At 39.1% G+C, this 23,601-nt stretch overlaps 1 protein-coding gene across 3 annotated transcripts in view; it reads left to right on the top strand.

The window, feature by feature from the left end:
- Window positions 1-2,713: 2,713 nt before the first annotated feature.
- Window positions 2,714-23,601, top strand: part of LOC142499705 (histamine N-methyltransferase A-like) — a 54,374-nt gene continuing 33,486 nt past the window's right edge. The window contains exons 1-7 of one of the 3 annotated variants that reach the window (XM_075609481.1): window positions 2,714-2,855; window positions 3,775-3,942; window positions 9,921-9,973; window positions 11,025-11,132; window positions 18,641-18,771; window positions 19,680-19,773; window positions 20,965-22,178. In XM_075609481.1, the coding sequence (XP_075465596.1) occupies window positions 3,806-3,942; window positions 9,921-9,973; window positions 11,025-11,132; window positions 18,641-18,771; window positions 19,680-19,773; window positions 20,965-21,332 (891 nt within the window). In that variant the 5' untranslated portion in view covers window positions 2,714-2,855; window positions 3,775-3,805 and the 3' untranslated portion in view covers window positions 21,333-22,178. Of the gene's footprint in view, window positions 2,856-3,774; window positions 3,943-9,920; window positions 9,974-11,024; window positions 11,133-18,640; window positions 18,772-19,679; window positions 19,774-20,964; window positions 22,179-23,601 lie in introns of those variants that run through there. The other 2 variants (XM_075609479.1, XM_075609480.1) reach the window with 2 other exon arrangements.

The following is a 23,601-nucleotide window of genomic DNA, read 5'->3' as shown; positions in this document are numbered from 1 at the left end:
AAGGGAAATGAGACAAAGAATACACAGGCACGAATATATAGTCTGTCTAAATATAATCTTTTATGGAGAGATTTATCTAACTGATCTTATACTGGGAAGAACCACTAGAGAATCCCTGCCTTAGGCACCATCTTGGATTTTATCCCCAATGAGTCTTGTACCATGTGGGTGGGCCCCATCACTCCCTTCTGTGCTATTTTACAAGTGTCCTTATATATTGCACTATATTTCTTTTACTTTTAAATTAACCCCCGTTAGACCATTTGCGCTCTGGATCTTCTGTCTTCCTATCTTCAAATGTTGGGAAACATCATACATTCCTAGAGCAGCATTTCTCGTACAGGGTTGTATTAACGCTGAATGCATTATCCGAAGTCGGAACGGATTATCCGACGCTCACCACCTCGGATTAACTTTGGATCCACAATCTGACGGTCTGCTCTTCGATGGCGTTTGCTGGATGGATTCTGAAGATAACCGAGGACCGCCTGTACCAGTTTTAGCGGGTTGAAGAAAAGTTTTGAAAGTTGATGGGGAGGCATTGCAAGAAGAGGTGGACGTGGTTTTGGTTGCCATTGTGGTGTTGGTGGTGAGGATGAATCGGTTAAAGTTAAATCAGTGTAAGGTGGTACTGTTGGTGCGCCTACTACTCAAAGAAAGTAAGTAAGTAGACTGACGATGACACTGAATCCCAATCTCACTGCAGAAGTACCTCGCCTGCCTAGTAGACAATGATTAACCTCCAATTAAGAGATTTAAAATTGGGACAGGAAGTTCAAGTGATCTTAGGGCCTCGGCAACCAGTACTATTAGTAATTGCTAATGTGGGGAAGCATAATATTAAGAATGTTAATGAAACTGTTTATTGTAGGGAAAAGCCAGACTCACCACGACCACTGACACCAGCGCCAACTGCTGCTCTTCCTACTACTGCTGCTAATAACAAGCCCCTATTAAGTCAACTGTAAAAGGCACGTCATTTTGTCACATTAAAAAAATATGAACAAGCCCTGACATTGATAGCACAAGACGCTGAAGAGCTGTTAAAACAGGAAGATTAAGAATAGGGAGAGTCCCAAGGACTTGATGACTGTGATGTGCATGGGGGTGCACTTTATGCTGATTCATCCTCGCAAATATCACATCTTATGAATGAGGAGGATTCTCATGATGAGGATGTTGCTGATGTTGTGAGACTGATTAAAGTGGTGGTGGCACTTGTGGTGGTGCGGGAGATAATTAATTTGATAATGTTTCAGATGCAAGTAATGCTATGATTGTTAAATACAGATTTAATCACAAGTAAAGTGAAACATCCCAGCATTAATAATAACAACCCTGCATATTAATTATTTAATAAACAACATAACCATCATGTTCATCACATACATTGATGCTACTTTACTCCTCATCAGCATCAACACCCCCATTTAGACAGACATCATAATGTCCAGTCATGGTTCTTGTTGTGATGTTGTTGACCCAGTAGTGCCAAAACCTTCACTACCAGAACTACAACATCAACAACCACGATTACATTCACAACGTCCAACAGTTACATTTCCCATTGGCCGTACTTTCAATGGAAGAGCTATTGTGTGGTTTTTTTCTCTCCAACTTGTAAAGGATCAGACTACAGCTATATGTAGCTTATGTTGAACAGTTGTGAAAAAGGGTACATCTGTATAAAGAGATCACATGTCCCGCCAACACAGACAAAGTGGAAGGCCACCTTTAATAGTCATGGGAAGACCAGGGGCAAGGGGTTGCAGTCAGACAACATAGTGTCATGTCACAGGGGGAGATGGAGACAACAGGTCACCATAAGTACCATTCTTGATTGTATTGTTGGTTAGTTCGTTCTTTACGTTCTGGCGCATCTACTAAAAAAATAAATTCTTATAGTAAATCCTAGCTAACAATTTGACCTACTGTATGCAGGGCTTGTTAGCATGAAACAATAATACTATTAAACAATCCATGGAAACGTCTAGGCACACAGATTATACTCTTATCTTGGCCTTGGACAGACTCCATCCCTTGTTCTAACTGTCCTACAAATTAGTTATTTCTCTTAAGTGTGTTTTTCTTAGATTCCACAATCTTTCTCAGTTCAGTCGGAATTAGATAAATCCCATTTACAAATCCAAAATGGATTCTAACAGACAACAAGGATTCTGAAATACTTGAATCCCATTTACACGGCCGAGACACAGCAGCAGATTTTGAAGACCTTACAATGAGTTAATCCGATGTCGCATTTCATGACGCAGATCGGATTTGACCAGGAAAGCCTGGGACAATCCAAAGATTGGATTCCAACAGTTTTGCCAATCTCTACTTGCAGAAATTGAAAAACACTAGATTTGTTTAATTCACAATATACCACTTGTCAGTGAACATCATACATGTACATCATGGCGGGCCACCTTTTTAATTAAATGCATATTGGTGGCCCAATAAAAGCAATCAGCATCTAAGATCTTGTATCAGGGCAATTGATATTTTCTTAAGAATGCAATAGGCTACAAAAGAGAGACTCCTAGACAAAGCGCCAGTAGAGCGTGAAACGCGTAGAGGAGGAGGCTGTGCTGCAGCCTGCTGTTTCATCTGTGTGTTGTCAATAAAGCTACGGTGTTCAAACTTGGGACCTGACGTCATTGGGCTGTTTGTTGTCGCTCTGGATTCACCCTTTTCCTTCTACAAAAGAGAAACGCCTCCTCGCAACATTAATAATTGAGTCAGAGAAAATCGCTCCAGGCTAAATATCAGCACATATAAACTACAGGATTTACTGCAGCACTAACACGACAGCCACAGAAGTAAGGTGACTTCTCACAGGGACTTTAGACTACGTAAGTAGAATAATATGAATGTCTTAATATATTTTATTTTGTTAAGATACATTTTAAAGCATTTCAGAATCTTGCTCTCGGGACAGAATGGTCTTGAGGAGCAACTGGTCTAAGGATAATAGTGCTGACCTTAGAGTGGGAGAACACAGTGTGAATCCCAGTGCCTGCTAATTGTGACTTTGTGCAAGTTACGTTATCGTTTTTCTGTAAATCAAACATCAAATGTCAAAAATGTCAAATTGTAAAAAAAAAAAACACTGGTATGTGCTTCACTGCAATCATTTGTAGTAACATACAGTACAAGAAAACCGATAGAAGATAAAAAAAACTGTTTGGTACGATCAAGATTTACTATAATACCACTGAAAATAACTTTATTCGTTTTTTCACAGGACTTCAAGAGATGTTTCTTTTATGTTAAGAGTCCATACATTTCAAATTAAAGCAGTTCAAGGGGTTGGGCAAAGCGGCCTGCGGAATGATAGAATCTAGCCATGCAAGATTCTTATCCTGGGTTGGGGGAGAGAGGGAAGGTTACCCGTCAACCTTCAAAGAATATTTTTTTTCTCTAAATAATTGGCTCATGTTATGGGTGGAACTCCATGCTAGTTCCAGACTAAACTGCTACTGTATATGTCATCTCATAGAACCAGGATATCTCCACTGATTCTCATATCCCACTGGGAATCGAATTGCCCTGTCAGCCTAGGAGGAAACATTTCATACTATTTGTAGTCAATGTATAGGAATTTAAGTGGCTTTTCTGGATATGGCAATCAAAGTTTTAAAATGTGAAATACAATCGCACATAAATACTTTGTTTTGTTTTTACACAACAGTTCTCTATATCTTGTACAGTATATTGTTTAGAACTCTACTATTCACTGTATGTCTGGATAACTTGTGCCATTTTTTCCAGAAAAGCATCACACAGAATAATCGGATAAAACATGGAATCAGCAATGAAAAGTTTGATGTCAGATCATAACAGATACAAAGAATCATTTTGTATGTACATTGATCGTTCAACAGAGCACCAGTGCATACAGCAATTCATTGTCACAAAGCTGCCAGACATTATATCAAGGTAAATAGGACATTTTATTCATACAATTAGAATCTAGCCTGTCAAGTTTTTATCATCAGAATATGTCCTAAAGATGAGCACGAGGAAAACAGCAAAAGCTGTCTAAAGCGCTGAAAATGTGTACAAAAATTAGAGTGTTTGTGCTATACACTCTGTGTGGAGTCAATTATTGACCCAATGTGACAACATACTGTATATAGAACAACTGTTCAAAATAAGTGTAGTATAATCCCAATCACTACAACTTAAAACCACATTGTGCAGGGTGATAAAAGTTGTGATCCACCAATTGTGTGTGAGAAAATACAAACTTCCCAGTGGAATCTGAGGGTCCGCTGCTATTTCAAATGGGGGATGTCAAGGCAGCACCATCTTTTGAACAGGAAAGAAAAAAAGAGAGCGCAGGACCTCTCATAGTGAAATATAATAATATAACTGTATTGGCATAGTAACGGTGGTATAATATACATTTACAAAAATATAGTAAAAACGAACATTGAGGTATAGTAACCAGGATTCAAGGCCATGCATGAAATCCCTCAGATATGGACGTCCTTCAGAGTGGTATTGGTGTGCCTCTCCACGGCTATCCAGCTGATCCTCGCTAGATGCGGCATCCTCCTCCATTCGCCGTCCTAGCGGGCGTCCGTCTACCTCGAGGAGTGGAGTCCCGACCAGCTGATCCTCACCGTGATGTCACACGCACTCGCGGCAACAGTGTCCTCAGCTGTTAGGCTGCGGTTATAGTGCCGGCTACAGCTACGGCTATGGATGACGTCACTGTCTCCATAGTGTGACGATGTGCTCACCACAAACAAGATGTGACCATGCTGCTGAGGTGGGGTAATGTATATAACGCCAACCCACAGCCGCGTGGGCGCATCTGGAGTGTAGAGTAGTCAAGGTAGCCGAGTCAGAGTAACAGAAGTTAGAATAGTCTTGATACTTGGGGTTACTTCTCGTTGAATCTCTGGACCAATCTGGGTGCATGGACTTGATGGTGATGAACCCAAGAACGTTCCTCAGGTCCAAAACCCTTCCATTGTACCAGATATTGGAGTGCACCTCTGGATATCCTGGTGTCCAAGTTGGATTGGACTTCGTATTCATGTTGCGCCTGTATGAGGATAGAAGGGGGAGGAGAAGAAGATACCGTAGAGTGTGAGTTCTGGACCACGGGCTTCAGGAGAGACACATGAAAAACGGATGGTATTCTCAGAGAGGGAGGAAGTTGTAGTCTATAGGCGACCGGGTTGATCCTCTCCAATATTGTGAATGGTCCAATGAAACGTGGTGCCAATTTAAATGAAGGGACCTTGAGTCTTATATTTTTAGAAGATAGCCATACTTTGTCCCAGATTTTGAAAGCTGGTGGCTTACTACGATGTCGATCTGCCTGTACATTTTGCCTGGCGGTTTCCAACCTGAGATTGTCTTAGAAAGTGGAGGAAATGGGAGCCTCTCAGTCCTCGGCTGAGAATGAGCTTAATAGGCTCAAGCATGAAATCAACTCCCTAAAGGATTGTTTAGAAGACAGTGAAAATCGGGACCACTGACAAAATCTGCGAATAAGAAACATCCCCGAAACAATCGCGGCGGAGGCCCTAAGACCATACCTCACTGAACTATTTATTTACTTGGTTCCGGAGCTCCGGGTAGAAGATCTGGAAATAGTTCGGGCACCCAGGGCACTTGGCCAGTATTTTTACTAAGATGTTAGGGATAAACCTGATAAGGTTAATGAAGTTAATAGACTGGATTCATGCATGTAAAACCCTAGAAAGCCAGAAGAAAATATGGCACTACGCTCCTCCAGACACACCCCTCACTTTCCTTCCCCCGTCCCTTCCCCTACCCCCCTCAGAGGCCCTTCCCATCCCCCTCCCCCCCCACTTATATAGCTGAGTCTGAAGATGAAGATAGCGTTACAAGCTGAGATGCGATTTAGATATGAAAAACCCTAATTATAGATAAGGGTTTTTTTTTATTTAGTTTGCTCTTTGCAAAGTGTCGCCATTTTAAATGGAATGTTCTGTTTTTGCACTGAAAAAATGCTCTGTCTAAAAATGCAAACAGGCTTCATTGATTGTCCCCACCATCCACTCTTCCAGTCTATTTCATTGCCAACAACCTTCCCTTCCAACCTACCCCCCCATCAGCAACCCACGCCCCCCCCTTCACCCTTCCAACCCTACCCTCCCCACCCACACATCTCCTCTCCCCTGTTCCCTCTTCCCACTGCCCCCACTTCCCTCGCCCTCCCACCCTCACCTTCTCCTCCTCCTCGCAACCCCCCCCCCCAGTCCCCTCTTCTTATAGATTAAACCATACATAGCCACCTCTAGTGAAGTGAATTTGGTATTGAATACCCCCAGATTATCAACTGAATTCTGTACAGTAAATTTGCTATGTCGTTTCACAAACCCCAATAACAAAAGATTGAAACAAAAAAAAAAATAGTTACAGGGGCTAAGATGGTATTAGAGTTGGTTCTGATCTTGAGCTCATTCATTGAAAGCTTTAGAAATGTAGCCTTGGTCCCAAATACCATTGTTACAATCTTGTCAGTGTTTAAAAATAGTTTTGTTTCGGGAAATCCAATTTTCAAGTAACAAAAAGTCAGATTGAAGAATGTGTTCAAGGTCAGAGAGGCTAGGGCTGTGTGCATATAAGATTGTGTCATATGCATACATGTGTATTGAAGCTCCCTTACAAGCTGTAGGAAGATAAATGATGAACACTGAGAAGAGTAGGGGCCCCAGAACAGAGCCATGCGGGACACCGCAGGTGATATCCATGGGTTTGGAGTTAGAGCCTGAGACACATGTTGGGATCTACCTGATAGGTAGGAATGAAACCAGTTGAAAGCATGCTTCCCTATTCCAGAGCACTAGAGTTTGTTTAGCAAGATAACATGATCAACAGTATCAAAGGCCTTTGCAAAATCTAGGAATATTGCACCAGTAAATTGTCCCAGTTCCATTCCACACTGGATTTCATTGCAAACTTTTAGGAGGGTAGTTACCGTTGAGTGTTTGGGGCGAAAGCAAGATTGGAATTGGCTAGGTAAATTTGTCTTGGTATAGTAATCGCTTAATTGGGAGTGAACACATTTTTCCATAACTTTAGATAGTATTGGGAGAAGTGAGATTGGCCTGTAGTTTGAGGCAGTGTTTCTGTCCCCACTTTTGAAGATTGGGACAACTCAGAGTTTTCCAGGTCTTAGGGATATAACCTGCAGACAGGATAGAGTTGATTAGGGAAGCAATTGGTTTGGCAATGGCTGGGGCACCAAGTCTTAGGAACTTAGATTGCAGTAGGTCAGGTCCACATTGGCTGTTTAGTTTTAATTTGAGGAGCACTTATGTAATCTCCTCTTCGGATACTGGGCCAAATTGAAAGTTTTGGGCAGTGTTGGGATGGTGTGGGGCTATGTGGGTACTCCCAGGATGAGAATCAGGTTTGTGGGTTGGGCTGCGTTTCGCTAATAAGTTAGTGGCACACTCCACAAAGTAATCATTGAATGCATTTGCAATGTCATGTGGGGTTTGTCAGAGTATTATCCCCTTAGTGATATTACTTGGTTGTTGATGGGTAGAAGGCTGGAATATATTGTTGATAACCTTCCAGAACTTAGCTGGGTTTGATGTATTCTGGTGGAGATTGTCAGAGTAATATTGTGCTTTTGCGTGCCTTGTTTGCCTTGTGCACATGTTCCGCAGGCATCTGTAGTGATTGAGATCCTTGGTAGTGCCAGTTACTTTGTAGCTTTTCCACAAGGCATCCCTAAGATGGTAGAGCGATATAAGGTCGGTTGTAACCCATGGAAGGTGGACCCCATGTACTCTTATTCTGCATAGGGAAGCATGGGTATCACAGAGTTTTAAGAGGTTGCATTGTTTACCACCATGATGTCTGCCAACAATAAAAGTTATTTTTTAACTGCATATCTTGCCTAAGCCCCAGATTTTTTGGAACTGCTGTGCTCCATTTTTTTACTGCTTCTAGATCTCCCTTCGTTTTAAGAACTCGGATTGGAAATAGTTGAGTGCAGAATCAGGGTCGGGAATTAAGTCGATTCTGTACCAAGGACAGCTGGTAAGGTCAGCCAGAAACTGTTGTGAGTTAAAGTTTCTAAATGTTCTAGTGAGTAGAATTTTAGGGCTCGATTGGGGTGGTCTAATTTTCCTTACACAGAACACTATTGCATGGCCACTGAAAATGTCAGGTAGGATGCCAGAGGCGTGGATTCTGCTGGGACTAGAGGAGAGCATCCAGTCTAGAAAGGAATGGTTTTGAGATTTCAGGTTTGTCCGTGTGGGTTGGCAAATTAGTTGCGTTAGTTTAAGTGTCTTTAGTTGTATCTGGATTTTGTTGTTTTTAGGGTCGAGCTAATTGTAGTTGAAATCCCCAAGAACTAAGAGCTCACTCTTCTCATTCAGAGAGGAAATTGAGCCAAGAAACTGTGTGATATCAGTCAGGGATTGTAGTAGGCTTTAGGGGGGCAGTAGATGCCAGCAATAAGAACGGGCTTAGAAAAGGGGAGGCAGATTTTGCCAACTAGGATTTCAAAAGAGGGTGGGCTTGGGAGGCAATTTAGCAGTGTAAATTGTAAGGTGTCTGTAATATAAAATAACACCCCTCCTCCTCTCTTTGACCTGTCTTTCCTAGAAATGGAGTATTCCTGAATGGCGATAGTTGCATCGAGGGTTTTAGGAGTTGGCACGGTTTCATTGAGAATGATGGCTTTGGGTTTATGTATAGGGCACCATGGCCTTAGTTCATCCAGTTTGGGCACCAGGTTCCGGATATTTATATGTGTGACAGATAGACCTTTATGAAAATTGAAAGGGGTATTCACAGGGTTATGGGACCGAGTTGAAAAGGGAGGGCCTGGGTTAAATTTAATATCACCTGTTTTAGGCGTGTAATAGAGTGCGCACGCGTGCGCTACGGTGCGCGCACGTGTCAATTATAATAGTCTGTGCTTAAACCTTACCTTCTATACTTTCGACGCGAGCGCGTACGGCAGTGAGCGTTGACTCAGCAGACAGGAGGCAAGACATGAAAAATTTATTTTCGCTCTGCGACCGTGCACGGGACGCTGCTAAGCCAATCACAGCGCTGCTTTTGGGGGGGGGGGGCATGTGTGAAATCGTACACCAGTATTTGTTACTTTCCTGCTTAATAAATGCTCCAAGTATGCAGAAGACCAAAATTACTTTTAACGAAAATGTTTAATTTGAACCCCCTTTCCTTTACATTGTGTCCTGCGCTCCGTAGGACACCAGACTAGGGGGGGAGGGGTGGGGGGGAAGCTCAAAGGAGTTGTCACATTCAGCTACAATAAAGAGACATTAATCTCCAAGACCTGAATGCTGCCTTTCATAGTTGAAAATAGTTCATCATGGCCTTCAAAACAGACACATTCCAGTAACCCTTTCCCTACCAGAACGGTCAGTAATGCAGTGAAAATAACCTGCTAATTTCCCCCTCAGCTATTTAGCTTGTTGTGGTGGTGTGTGAAGCCGGGTGTGACGTCATAGCCACGCCCACCTGTCGCTCACAGCACAGACCTGTACACACAAAATGTGTGATTCCCGTGCACGAGCATTAGCACACGCGCGCGAGCGTGCCAACTATAAAACAAGCCTAAGAGATATTGTCACTGCACTTGGAAGAGCAGATGCTTCACTATTGCATATTGCCCATACATTCATCCTCTTTCTTGAGAATGGTATTTTGTGACAAATCTAATTTTCATTGATAGCTACAGTACAAAGAAGCATATTTCTTTAAATCATGTAAAACATTTTAATAAATGTCACTTATTAGTTACAAAAATGTTATAAAATGTAGCCCTTTGGTCGTCGGGGGAAATGAATGATCTGTTCGTAGTTGAGTCCTTATTAACGCACAATAACATGGCCTGTCTGACACAAACGCATATAAAAATATCCACTTGTATTTTTTTGCAGTATACCTAATGGAAAAACAACTATCGATGTCCTAAGCCTAGGAAGTGGTACAGGTATGTTGTGTTTTATTTGTCTTTTCTTAACGTTAATGACATATTCATTTCTGGAGCAGGAATACAGGGTGCTTTCTATAATAAGAAGCCGATGTCAGTAATGATTTTTCTCACGGTCATCACTTAACTCATTCTCTGTTTCTATTGCAAATAATCTCGGAAATTCATGCTTACTGTAGGAATGAGGAATGGAAGAATGGTTCTCTCTGACTATGGCCCTGCCTTTGATTGATCCTTATTTCAAGATACAGTTGCAGCAGATTTCTTGCAATTACGCTACTATCAATAGGGACATAACGACATTTGGAAACCTTTAGCCCTAGACAACTCTATGCATATGGACTGAATAGCAGCATGGAGAATGTATGTGTGCTGTTTATTGTTAGTATCAGAAGAGTGAAAGTTGTCATAGAATAAGAGGTCCACCAGCCTGAAGAAAATGCCAAAAAATGATTGAGGTACAAGCCTAAGGAGTTTGCAATGTGTTTGTCTTAACATGAAGTCTTATCCCGCACCATCCACAAAAAAGGAGTGGGGAAACTCCAAAAATAGGGGAAATAAGTGAGACAAATAGTCATTCAAATATACTGTATACTGTAGATAGAGGTTAAAACCCATTAAAAGGTAGGGAATTAAATATATATATAGACCTATATACAAAAAAAAGATTATTGAGGTTTTATTTTTGAGATGTGATGAATGTTTCAAAATATTTTGGGGAATTATTAAACAGATGTTTGCATTATTGTACAGAGCCAGCGTAATGTTCATGCACCACAAAATATAACCATTGTAATTTGGTGATCATGTCACAGAATGCAGCATTTATTAATTGAAAAATACCAATAGGCTTCACTTCAAACAATCCCCTTTACCCATTGTTGTTTTGTGTCTTTTTTGTGGGGGGGGGGGGGGTGGGGGGGGGGGAGGGGATATGGATAAAATGCATTAAAGACTCAGAGACATTTACCCAACTTTAAAACGTATGTGACTGTGTTCTCTTAAATTGTCTTTACAATGATTCTCTCCCTTTCAATCATGTCTCCAAAAGGGGAAATGGACTTGCATATCCTTTCCAAACTACAGGATAAATATCCAGGACACCCCATCAATAATTACGTGGTTGAACCAAGTAAAGAGCAGATCCTCATGTACAAAGGTATTTTGACTTCATTCAAAAAGCTGGAAGATAGTTTATATGTCTCTCTTCTGGCTCTTGACTTTAGCTTAGGTTTCCTAAAAGTCTTAAAAAGCCTTAAAACGTTTGGGGTCCCATTTGCAAAATAGCAGTAGTCAGAAGCTATAATACATGTGCCGCCCATTATCTTTAATGGGTTATCAATGTACGGTATGACTACTGCTATTTCATGAATGAAGATGAAAAAAGCGGAGCACAGCGTTGGAAAAATAGTGAGGGCTGGAGGCAAAGATATAAGGTATTTATTGAGCAAAAGCGGATAGAGAAAGGAAATAAGCTTGTAACACATTTTGCGCTGTTTCTGACACTTTATCTATCTTTGATAAAGCGTCAGAAATAGTGCAAAACACGTTAGGTGTATTACCTTTTTGTATCCACGTTTGCTCAACAAATACCTTATATTGTTGCCTCCAGCCCTCGCCATTTTTCCAACATTGTGCTCTGCTTTTCATCTTCACCCTCCTGTTCACCATTCCGGCAGATGCACGCCAAGGAGCCGTCCAACCGCAAGAGGTCTGGTAATGTGAGTACATACCATACATTCCTGTTGACACTCATGTGGAACTCTCTCATGGACATAGCCACTATTTTATCCTCACCGGACTCTGATCGAGTATGAGGGATAGTTGGGCTCCTACCCTGGTGGGGTTCCGTTGTCCTACTCTCCCCTTCTTTCCTTCCCTAGTCGGGTTATAGTCTGGACACACAACAGGACTACTTTTATGGGTGGTCACGTCATGTCTCTTTTATATGAGAATCTTCTATTATGAGAAAGTTTGAAAAGCTCCATTTCTATGAAGAGGTTATGAACAGTCCTCATTTAATTATACAAGAAGAGCCTTTTCACAGTAGAGGTTTTTGATTGCACCATTGGGGATTTGGTTTCCCGTTTTTTTGTATTTCATGAATAAGATCCTACGTTTTGTTGTAGTTATTGCATTTCATTAAATCAATATGAAAGTTCCTCCTAGATGATGGTCACCAACGTTTGAATCCTCAAAACACCATCTAGTTATACTGTATCTAGACAAGTGACGTGAAGTCTTAAAAGCGTGTGTATTTGAAGATTTTATGATGGTTTAGTAAAAAGTATGTCAAATGCCTTACATGTATACAGTAAGTGGGAGAAAAAATGTAGTTAATTGAAGCAGCAGGAATGGGCATGTTAGCTCAGTGCCAGAAAACATTTCCATAGACTTTCAACAAATATACTGTATTAATAATAAAAAAAAAAAACTTATGAGAACATTCATGTGTTTCAGACAGGTCTTTTAAACCTGCCTGATCTCATACTCACACAGCATACAGTGCTTACACTGCAGCTAGGGATTTTTGACTTCCCCATATCTTATGGTAGCTGATACTGTATGTTTCCATGACCAGCTTCACAGTGCAAGGCCAGTAATGAGCCTCCTGCTGATTTGCCCCAGGGTTATTGGTCATGCCCTTCTTTGGCACAGGCTTTGCTTTAAAAGGTGTGTTAAACGGGATCCATGTTCAAGTGGTTAAGAAGCAAAAAGTGAGTGGGTATTGCATTACCCAGAATCCCTCAAAGTGGACGTACTGTATGCTGTGTGAGTACGGGTGGGTTTAAAGAACTTGACAGAATTGTGATTGTTCTCATAAGTGTTCTTTAATTTGTTCCCTGAGGTGGACGTTTTTTGTCCTGTTTTTACTCACCATAACTTATTTGTGCACAAAGTCTTTCAGTGAGAGTATTCAGATATATACAGTACAGTACAGTATTATGCTGCTCTGTCTCTCACATACAGGGAAAAGGGAGACCAAAAAGCGCACCAGCACAAACGGAGCAGGAAAAAACCAGAACAAAAAAATGATTAAAAGGGCACTTTAATGTGGCAAAAGACCCATCCAATGCATTTCGAACGTCGCAGCGTTCTTTTTCAAGGATAAAACACAATGTGATAACATCCATTATATACCCTCTTACCTGTGGGCCATTTCGCGCCAAAAATCAGAACCTGATGACGTCATAACAGAGCGACTCAGTGCCGATCTAAGGGCAAAAGGAAGTACCAAAGGCAGTGTGGCCATTTTGGATGTGGGCAAACATAGGAACACAATAACAAAGCTTTATTGACCATTCCAGCAGAACAAAATACATTGCTGCTAACTGGACAAGCATATTTAAACGAAATAAAGCTATATTAAACTAAACTAATGCTTAATAAAGGGTACTATTATATCAAGGAAAAACATGAACAAGGTGGATTAAAAAACTAGCTGTGTTGCAACTAAGTTATATACAAAAAAAAAAAAAGTTAAAAATAAAAACCTCTAGACATGATTAAAAAAATGTGCAAGAAAAGTAAATTTAAAGACATATTACACATACATACTGCATAACACAGATTGTGTACCTAAATCATAGGAACCAGGGAAATACAACCATTATAAAATATGAAGTATTATCCACAAGATACATCAAAGAACAATTTAAGCTTACATATTAGCATAATATTTGCATGATAAGGCATAGGTTCAAAGGTTATAATGACAAGAATATAATGTCCAATATAATGACAATTAGCTTATTTAATCTGTATTACCAACTAATTACACCATAATACGTCTATCACAAAAATGTTTACAAAAAATGTGTTAGTTGCCAGTCAATGTTCAAGCCCATAGGGAAGCGCGTTTGGAGAGTGAAGATCCAATACGCCTCCCTACGGTCCAGAAGGTTGATATGATCACCTCCTCTAGATTTAGAAATAACTGATTCAATCCCCAAAAAGGAAAAATTATTAATTCCTCCCTGACCACATTCAGTGAAATGTTTTGAGACTGGATGATTAGTGTCTCTCAATTTTATGAGCCTTAAATGCTCTAACATCCTGACCTTAAGGGCTCTAGTCGTCCTCCCCACATACCTCTTGCCACAACCACATGTTATTAGATAAATCACAAATTGACTTTTACAATTTATAAAACTGTTAATCTTAAATTCCTTATTTGGTAATATATTCACACCATGTGGCGGTGGCAAGGCAAACTGGAAAAAACTTTTGGCAGGCTTCATGTGTTTACATGCACTACAAGAGCCACATTTGAAGGAACCCCTAGTGATAAAAGTTTTTTTGAGACCAGAAGATTTGAGTTCACTTGGTGAAACATGAGATCCAATTGTTCTCGCTCTACGATATACAAAAGTAGGACCAGAATCCACATATTTTTTAAGGACAGGGTCCATGGATAAGACATTCCAATGTTTTGAAATTATAGAGTTTACTTTTCCACTTTGTTTACTAAATTGTGAAATAAAAAGAGGACATTTGTTTTTTGATTCTGTCAGTCCATGTGAGTCCTGTTTAATACCAATTGTCTTAACATTGTTAACAAGGCGAGAATCTTCAATTGGATGTGTGGGCAACAATGATGCTCTCTCTGTATGTAATGCATTTTCAAATGCAATTGCTAAATGTGATTTGGGGTATCCCCTTTCCAAAAATCTCCTTGTAAGCTCCTCAGACTGAGAAAGGAAACCACTCATAGTGGAACAATTCCTTCTCAGTCTGAGGAACTGTCCCCTTGGTATAGCCTTTATGACATGGGATGGGTGGCAGCTGTCCGCCCTAAGAAAGGTGTTCCTGGCATTTTGCTTCCTATAAACATCCGTTTGGATTTTTTTGTCTATGTCTACAAATAATTGTAGATCCAGAAATTCAATGTGATGGAAATGAAAATTTAATGTAAATCTTAGATTATAAAGATTATTATTAAGATAAGATACAAAAGTGTGAAGTGTAGTGACATCCCCCCTCCAAATAATAATTAGGTCGTCCACAAATCTTTTATAAAAAACAATATTGTGACGAAATAAATTAGTGCTCGAATAAATAAAAAGTGCTTCCCACCATCCCATAAATAAGTTCGCAAAAGAAGGAGCAAAACTTGTACCCATAGCAGTGCCAATAAGTTGCAAATAAAACTTACCATTAAATGTGAAAAAGTTGTGCGTGAGTAAAAAGTGTATAGCGTCCAAAATAAAAGCCGATTGAAAGATTGATATTTCTGGTATCTCAATAAATTGGCGGACCGCTGCCAAACCATGGTCATGTTGTATAACAGAATACAGAGAGGTAACATCAAGTGTTACCCACAGGTAATCATTACCCCATTTAACATTTTTGATCTGATCAAGAAGATCACCAGAGTCCCGTATAAATGAGGGCAATTTCCTAACAAATGGCTGAAGAAAACCATTAACATATCTTGACAGACCATCTCCCAAAGATCCAATACTAGAGACAATGGGACGACCTGGAGGGTCGACCAATGTCTTGTGGATCTTTGGGAGATGGTGGAAGATAGGAATAATGGGATGAGATGGAATAATGAATTTAACCTCGTCCTTCGACAGAACTTCCATAATAACACCTGAGTCAACCAGTTCTACAAGGAACTCCAAGAATTGCGGTGTGGGGTCGGCGGATAGTACACGATAGGACCGGCAGAACTGGTTGACTCAGGTGTTATTATGGAAGTTCTGTCGAAGGACGAGGTTAAATTCATTATTCCATCTCATCCCATTATTCCTATCTTCCACCATCTCCCAAAGATCCACAAGACATTGGTCGACCCTCCAGGTCGTCCCATTGTCTCTAGTATTGGATCTTTGGGAGATGGTCTGTCAAGATATGTTAATGGTTTTCTTCAGCCATTTGTTAGGAAATTGCCCTCATTTATACGGGACTCTGGTGATCTTCTTGATCAGATCAAAAATGTTAAATGGGGTAATGATTACCTGTGGGTAACACTTGATGTTACCTCTCTGTATTCTGTTATACAACATGACCATGGTTTGGCAGCGGTCCGCCAATTTATTGAGATACCAGAAATATCAATCTTTCAATCGGCTTTTATTTTGGACGCTATACACTTTTTACTCACGCACAACTTTTTCACATTTAATGGTAAGTTTTATTTGCAACTTATTGGCACTGCTATGGGTACAAGTTTTGCTCCTTCTTTTGCGAACTTATTTATGGGATGGTGGGAAGCACTTTTTATTTATTCGAGCACTAATTTATTTCGTCACAATATTGTTTTTTATAAAAGATTTGTGGACGACCTAATTATTATTTGGAGGGGGGATGTCACTACACTTCACACTTTTGTATCTTATCTTAATAATAATCTTTATAATCTAAGATTTACATTAAATTTTCATTTCCATCACATTGAATTTCTGGATCTACAATTATTTGTAGACATAGACAAAAAAATCCAAACGGATGTTTATAGGAAGCAAAATGCCAGGAACACCTTTCTTAGGGCGGACAGCTGCCACCCATCCCATGTCATAAAGGCCATACCAAGGGGACAGTTCCTCAGACTGAGAAGGAATTGTTCCACTATGAGTGGTTTCCTTTCTCAGTCTGAGGAGCTTACAAGGAGATTTTTGGAAAGGGGATACCCCAAATCACATTTAGCAATTGCATTTGAAAATGCATTACATACAGAGAGAGCATCATTGTTGCCCACACATCCAATTGAAGATTCTCGCCTTGTTAACAATGTTAAGACAATTGGTATTAAACAGGACTCACATGGACTGACAGAATCAAAAAACAAATGTCCTCTTTTTATTTCACAATTTAGTAAACAAAGTGGAAAAGTAAACTCTATAATTTCAAAACATTGGAATGTCTTATCCATGGACCCTGTCCTTAAAAAATATGTGGATTCTGGTCCTACTTTTGTATATCGTAGAGCGAGAACAATTGGATCTCATGTTTCACCAAGTGAACTCAAATCTTCTGGTCTCAAAAAAACTTTTATCACTAGGGGTTCCTTCAAATGTGGCTCTTGTAGTGCATGTAAACACATGAAGCCTGCCAAAAGTTTTTTCCAGTTTGCCTTGCCACCGCCACATGGTGTGAATATATTACCAAATAAGGAATTTAAGATTAACAGTTTTATAAATTGTAAAAGTCAATTTGTGATTTATCTAATAACATGTGGTTGTGGCAAGAGGTATGTGGGGAGGACGACTAGAGCCCTTAAGGTCAGGATGTTAGAGCATTTAAGGCTCATAAAATTGAGAGACACTAATCATCCAGTCTCAAAACATTTCACTGAATGTGGTCAGGGAGGAATTAATAATTTTTCCTTTTTGGGGATTGAATCAGTTATTTCTAAATCTAGAGGAGGTGATCATATCAACCTTCTGGACCGTAGGGAGGCGTATTGGATCTTCACTCTCCAAACGCGCTTCCCTATGGGCTTGAACATTGACTGGCAACTAACACATTTTTTGTAAACATTTTTGTGATAGACGTATTATGGTGTAATTAGTTGGTAATACAGATTAAATAAGCTAATTGTCATTATATTGGACATTATATTCTTGTCATTATAACCTTTGAACCTATGCCTTATCATGCAAATATTATGCTAATATGTAAGCTTAAATTGTTCTTTGATGTATCTTGTGGATAATACTTCATATTTTATAATGGTTGTATTTCCCTGGTTCCTATGATTTAGGTACACAATCTGTGTTATGCAGTATGTATGTGTAATATGTCTTTAAATTTACTTTTCTTGCACATTTTTTTAATCATGTCTAGAGGTTTTTATTTTTAACTTTTTTTTTTTGTATATAACTTAGTTGCAACACAGCTAGTTTTTTAATCCACCTTGTTCATGTTTTTCCTTGATATAATAGTACCCTTTATTAAGCATTAGTTTAGTTTAATATAGCTTTATTTCGTTTAAATATGCTTGTCCAGTTAGCAGCAATGTATTTTGTTCTGCTGGAATGGTCAATAAAGCTTTGTTATTGTGTTCCTATGTTTGCCCACATCCAAAATGGCCACACTGCCTTTGGTACTTCCTTTTGCCCTTAGATCGGCACTGAGTCGCTCTGTTATGACGTCATCAGGTTCTGATTTTTGGCGCGAAATGGCCCACAGGTAAGAGGGTATATAATGGATGTTATCACATTGTGTTTTATCCTTGAAAAAGAACGCTGCGACGTTCGAAATGCATTGGATGGGTCTTTTGCCACATTAAAGTGCCCTTTTAATCATTTTTTTGTTCTGGTTTTTTCCTGCTCCGTTTGTGCTGGTGCGCTTTTTGGTCTCCCTTTTCCCTGTATTGCATTGAGTAGCTGCACAGCTTGCCTGCCTGCCCTACCAGGATGTGAGTATTTGCATATTTTTCAGGGGAACCTGCCAATGAGACATATGGTGAGTGGGTGGCACCACACACCACCTGTCTTCAGGAGGATAGTACCCATTATATGACACAATAGGTACTATATCAATTGTTAGTACCCTGGTACAGTGGTCTGGCTTATTATCATTTTGAGATATACCTGCATTTGAGCGCTTCAGCTATTTTCCATACTGTCTCTCACATACACTAAGAAAGGTGCTTTTAAAATGCATTATAAAATTATAAGGGTATTTATTGTTTCTGGCGTTCCACGTATGTTTCAGAAAATGCATCAAAGGCACTAAACATTGACAACGTAACTTTTACCTGGCATCAGAAAACTACTAGTGAAATTGAACAGGAAATAAAAGAGAAGAACAAATTTAAGAAATATGATTTCATTCACATGATCCAGGTAATGTTTGATTTCTTACATACAAGGTAATAACTTTATAAGAACGCACTGCAAGTTCAAAATATATTGTTTGTAATAGCTTAGTAACTTTCATTTATTGAAAAATTGAAGTCGGTTTATGGAACTAATCAATGTGTTCAAAATATGTCAAATCTAATCCAAGTGCTCCAACAGCTTTATAGTGGATTACACTCACACGTGCTCTTTAGTGATCTTATAATGATTCCTCAGCATAATGTCCCAATCCTCTTCCAAATGTACCTCTCAAACTCCCAATGAAAATCATGCTTTGAGTGTCATAAGGGCACACATAAACCACTTTGGACAAGTGTCCTCCGTTCGGCCGCGGATCAGCCTACACACCTCAACTCCAACACTTCAGTGTTCGAGGAGTCCCAAGATGGTCGCCGGAGCTTGTAAATGGCGTCCTACGAGTGCAAAGTTTAACAATTTCCCTTGCAACTCATAGGACACCATCCACATCCGGGGAAGCCCTCTTGGGACTCCACAAATAAATAAGTGCTTTTTTTTTTACCTGTATAAATTCATTAGAAAGATTTCCAAACTATCAATACAAGAAACGTTTAAGAAGACATACTGTACACTATTTACAAGGTAAAAGCTACTGTATTACACACAGAGCTAGGATACAATTGGATGTTAGACACAAATTCTATTTTAAAAGTTTAAACTTTGTTATGTTCCCATCAGTTAATTATTTGTGTAGTTAAAATTGCCAATAGAAATTCAGCTAAAAAATGTTCATACTCTGTGTGCTTTGCTAAAACCTTCCATGTAATTCTGAATGCTTCTGTATGTGATCACTTTGTAGGAAAGAGTGTAGGAACACTCTAGTCTTTATTTAATTATGTTATTCTACAATAACATTTATGATCCTGTGTTTCCAGATGTTATATTATGTCAAAGATGTTCCTGCTACCATAGAATTCTTCCACAGCTGTCTTGCACCAGAAGGAAAACTCCTTATAATTGTCTTATCCAGTAAGTCTATATAAAATAATATTGTCAAAGAAAAATTTGGTGCAGCTAAAGTAAAAATAAGAAATAGTATGAGCATTAGATTGCAATTTTCAAATGGATGACCCCGGCACATGAGTGTTAGGGTTATATTAAACAGCAAGCAAGCTACATGCAGACTTAATGGGATGCGTTTGGGGTACTCTTTGGGGAAGAAAATATTAGGCCAAATCTGCAAGATGTTACTACTACAAATAAGGGTAAATCTGATAGTTTAAAGCTTAATTTTAGCTTCATTGTACTCCGGTTTTAATTCTATAGATCTAGACATCACCTAGTACTTACTCATCATACAGTTGTTGAACAGAACCTTGGCTGTTGGACATTATATTATAAGGAGGGCCCCATCTTACAAGAACAAGTGAAGATCAAGTTAATACAGGGATAGATCTCACTTGTATGAAATCACTATCCAAAAAATGGCTGTTAACTGATGGGATGGGAAAATTAAAGTTCAACTGATGGGATAATATAACTTTTTTCATCATTTTTAACTATTTGAAAATTTCCTGGATTTTAAAAAAAGTCACCTAGTTTTTAAAAGAAAGGTGAATATTGTAAAAGTAGAGGATATTAGTAAATATGCGCACACACAAAAAAAAATAATCAAATATTTAAGCATTCATGGAAAAAAATCTTAAATCGAGTTTTCAAAACAATGTCCCCAAAATAAGAAACCAAACAAACAGCAAATGGAATTGTGACACCTTTTCCATCTCTACTTGCAGGTAGAGCTTTTTGCAGAATCTTTAGAAATGTTTGGGGCTCATCCGTAGTTTCCTTTACATAACAATTACATATAATGGAAGCCAATAGGCACATCTGTCTGCTACAGTACAAGCATTAGAATAAATGTCTGCCACACTGTCGGTGTTAACAATGTATACAAATGAATGTGCTACATAGCAATGTATTCCCCCAAAATGGGTCTCCTACAAGAGGGGTACTCAAATCCTATCCTTAAGCCCCCCCCCAACAGGTCAGGTTTTCAGGATATCCCAGTCGAAGACTGAGCCTCTGATTGAGCCACTTGTGCTGAAGCTGGGATATCCTGAAAACCTGACCTGTTGGGGGGGGGGGCTTGAGGACTGGAGTTGAGAATACCTGTCCTACAATGTCATGTTCAGCAACTTTTATGTTTTATTCTTATCACAGGAAACAGTGGATGGAATACATTATACAGGAATCACGGATCACGAGTGCCTGCAAATGAAATGTGCTTGGGCTTATGTTCTGAGGACGTCACAAACATACTTGACTCAATGTCGGTCAAATATGAAACCTATGACCTCCCGACAGACTTGGATATAACGGAGTGTTTTACTGAAGGAAATATAAATGGAGAACTTTTGCTGGATATGGTAACTGAAACATGTTGTTTTAGTAAAACGGCCCCTCCCGATCTAAAAGAACTAATAATGGAGGATCTAAAAAGTCCTGAATTTAGTGTTAAAAAGGATGGAAAGATTTTTTTTAACACCGACCTCAAAGTGCTCGTGATAGAGAATAAGCAGCCATATTAAAATGAATCATTTTTTTATTGCTTAAAAAAGCAATAGATGGAAATAAAAATATCTATATGGTACTTGAACAATATTGGCCATGTACTAGTAAGAAATCTGATGGGCAATTTGATAAACTATTAAGATTGCATGCTTCTTAAAATAAAGATGGCTTGCTGTATTAAAACCCTTTTTGTATTTCTTCTTGAATGGCTTTGTAATACTTGTATGTGCCTAATAACCAAATACACGTTTGCTGCTTGAAATATTTACAGTACAGTATGTGTACAGTAACTTGTGGATTATACAGTCACTGTGAACGCTTGTAATGGATTCAAATGACATTTGCAGGATTCAGTTCTTAGTGGAGAGTCTGTCCTTCTTGACTTGTATGTTTGATCACAGACAGGCATTTTCTGATTCGTTTCCAGAGTTAAAAGAAGAATCACTGCAAATAGTTATTACCTATGGTAGCTGTCTTCACCAAACAACATGTAAGATTTCTGCCAAAAAAGCCAAATCAAACACTCACTTACTGTATAGTTATTAATTAAAACTAAATAGAAGGGTTTCTGCGCAAACTAAAGTCCTCATCGGGATATGTTCAAGAAGTATGTAACATTTCCTTAAGGCTAGACAACCTTAGGCTGTGATTATAGTGGTGGAGCGCATGCGCGCGCCACTGGAACAAACTAATGGTGGCCAATGAAGCCCCACATAGTACGCACGACCGTGCATGCGACCAAGAGCTACGGAACGACAGACTGCAGAGGAGACAAGGGAAATTGTTCTTGTAGCGAGACGGCCATGTCACGGTCGTGTCACATGAGTGGTTAAGCCAATGTGGGAGAACCACTCACGTGACATCACAGCCACACCTCAGCCATTCCTCATTGTCAGCTACGATGCCTCCAGCCTGCAGTGCATGATCACGTGCGTGTTCCGCTCGTGATGTCGTGCGGTCGCGTGCACGCACACCGGCACTATAATCACAGCCTTACTCATTTCTGATATGTTTGTCAAGAGATGTCACATAACATGTGATCCAAATATAGTCGCTACATTACTCCATATTTTCAAATGTGTTAATAACTTGTGTGGAGTCACGTAGATATGATGGCAATACATTAACGTAATCTTGTAATTAAAAAAATCAATCTACAGTACTGTGAAAGATGAGATTTTAAAGAGTAGATACCAGAAATGATTGGTCTTCCTAGTGGAAATGAAGAATTCTTATGGAGCTTTGATATAAATATAAAAGATTTGGTAATTTTGAATGTTTATTTAACAAAAACTGAAATTCTCAATTTCCACCAGGCAGACCAATAATTTCTGGTATCAACTGTTTAACGTCTCATCTTTCACAGTATATTGATTCCTATTTACAAGATTAGGTTAATGTGTTGCCATCATAGGTACATGAGCAAAGGTGTCTAGTCATAATGAAATGTGTACTAGAAGCAGGAAAATTACAAATGGACCAGATCAATATTTTGGTTGATGTTATCCCTTTTATTCTAGGACCTAATTATTTCTGGCATAACCAGAACCTATACTAGCTGATATATGGCACTGCCATGGGGCCCAGGTTTGCACCAAGTTGCGCCAACCTCTTTATGGGCAATTGGGAACAGGAAGTTGTATATGATAATAGACCATTTGGTGCAAACCTGGTCCTATGGTGCTGCTATATAGATGACATCATTTTCATATGGAAAGGAGCAGAGACAAATCTTAAAGAGTTTATTAATTTTTTTCAAATATTAATGATTCTAAGTTGAGTTTTACTTTCCAGTATAATAAGGAAAAGATCGATTATTTAGATCTTAATTTACATGTTGGGAATAATGTGGTAAAGAGTCCAACATTAAGAAGTGAATAGCAATAATTTTATTTTAAGTACGAGCTGCCATCACAATTCTTGGATTGAGATTATACCTCAGGGTCAATTTAGATGCATCAGAAAGAACTGTTCAGAGATAAAAAAAATTGAAAAACAGGCATTGCTATTCGAACCAGGGTTTCTAGAAATGAATTATACAGCGAAAGATTTGACAGTGTCAAAAACAAAAGTGAGATGTTTAAATAGGAAAGATATTTTTTTAAAAGGTCAAACCTCAGCCGAAAAAAAAGAGAAAAGACGTGAGAGTTTTACCCCATTCAGCACCTATTGTCAAAAATAAATTAGCACCTTCAGTTAATAAAAAGTGAGACAAAAATAAGACCATGTGGTTAAAGTAGATGAAAAACCTAAAAGATTTTTAACTGTAGTAAATGTAAACCCTGC

The sequence above is a fragment of the Ascaphus truei genome, chromosome 7, assembly GCF_040206685.1.
Source record: "Ascaphus truei isolate aAscTru1 chromosome 7, aAscTru1.hap1, whole genome shotgun sequence".
NCBI lineage: Eukaryota > Metazoa > Chordata > Amphibia > Anura > Ascaphidae > Ascaphus > Ascaphus truei.
This window is presented reverse-complemented; position numbering and strand designations above follow the sequence as displayed.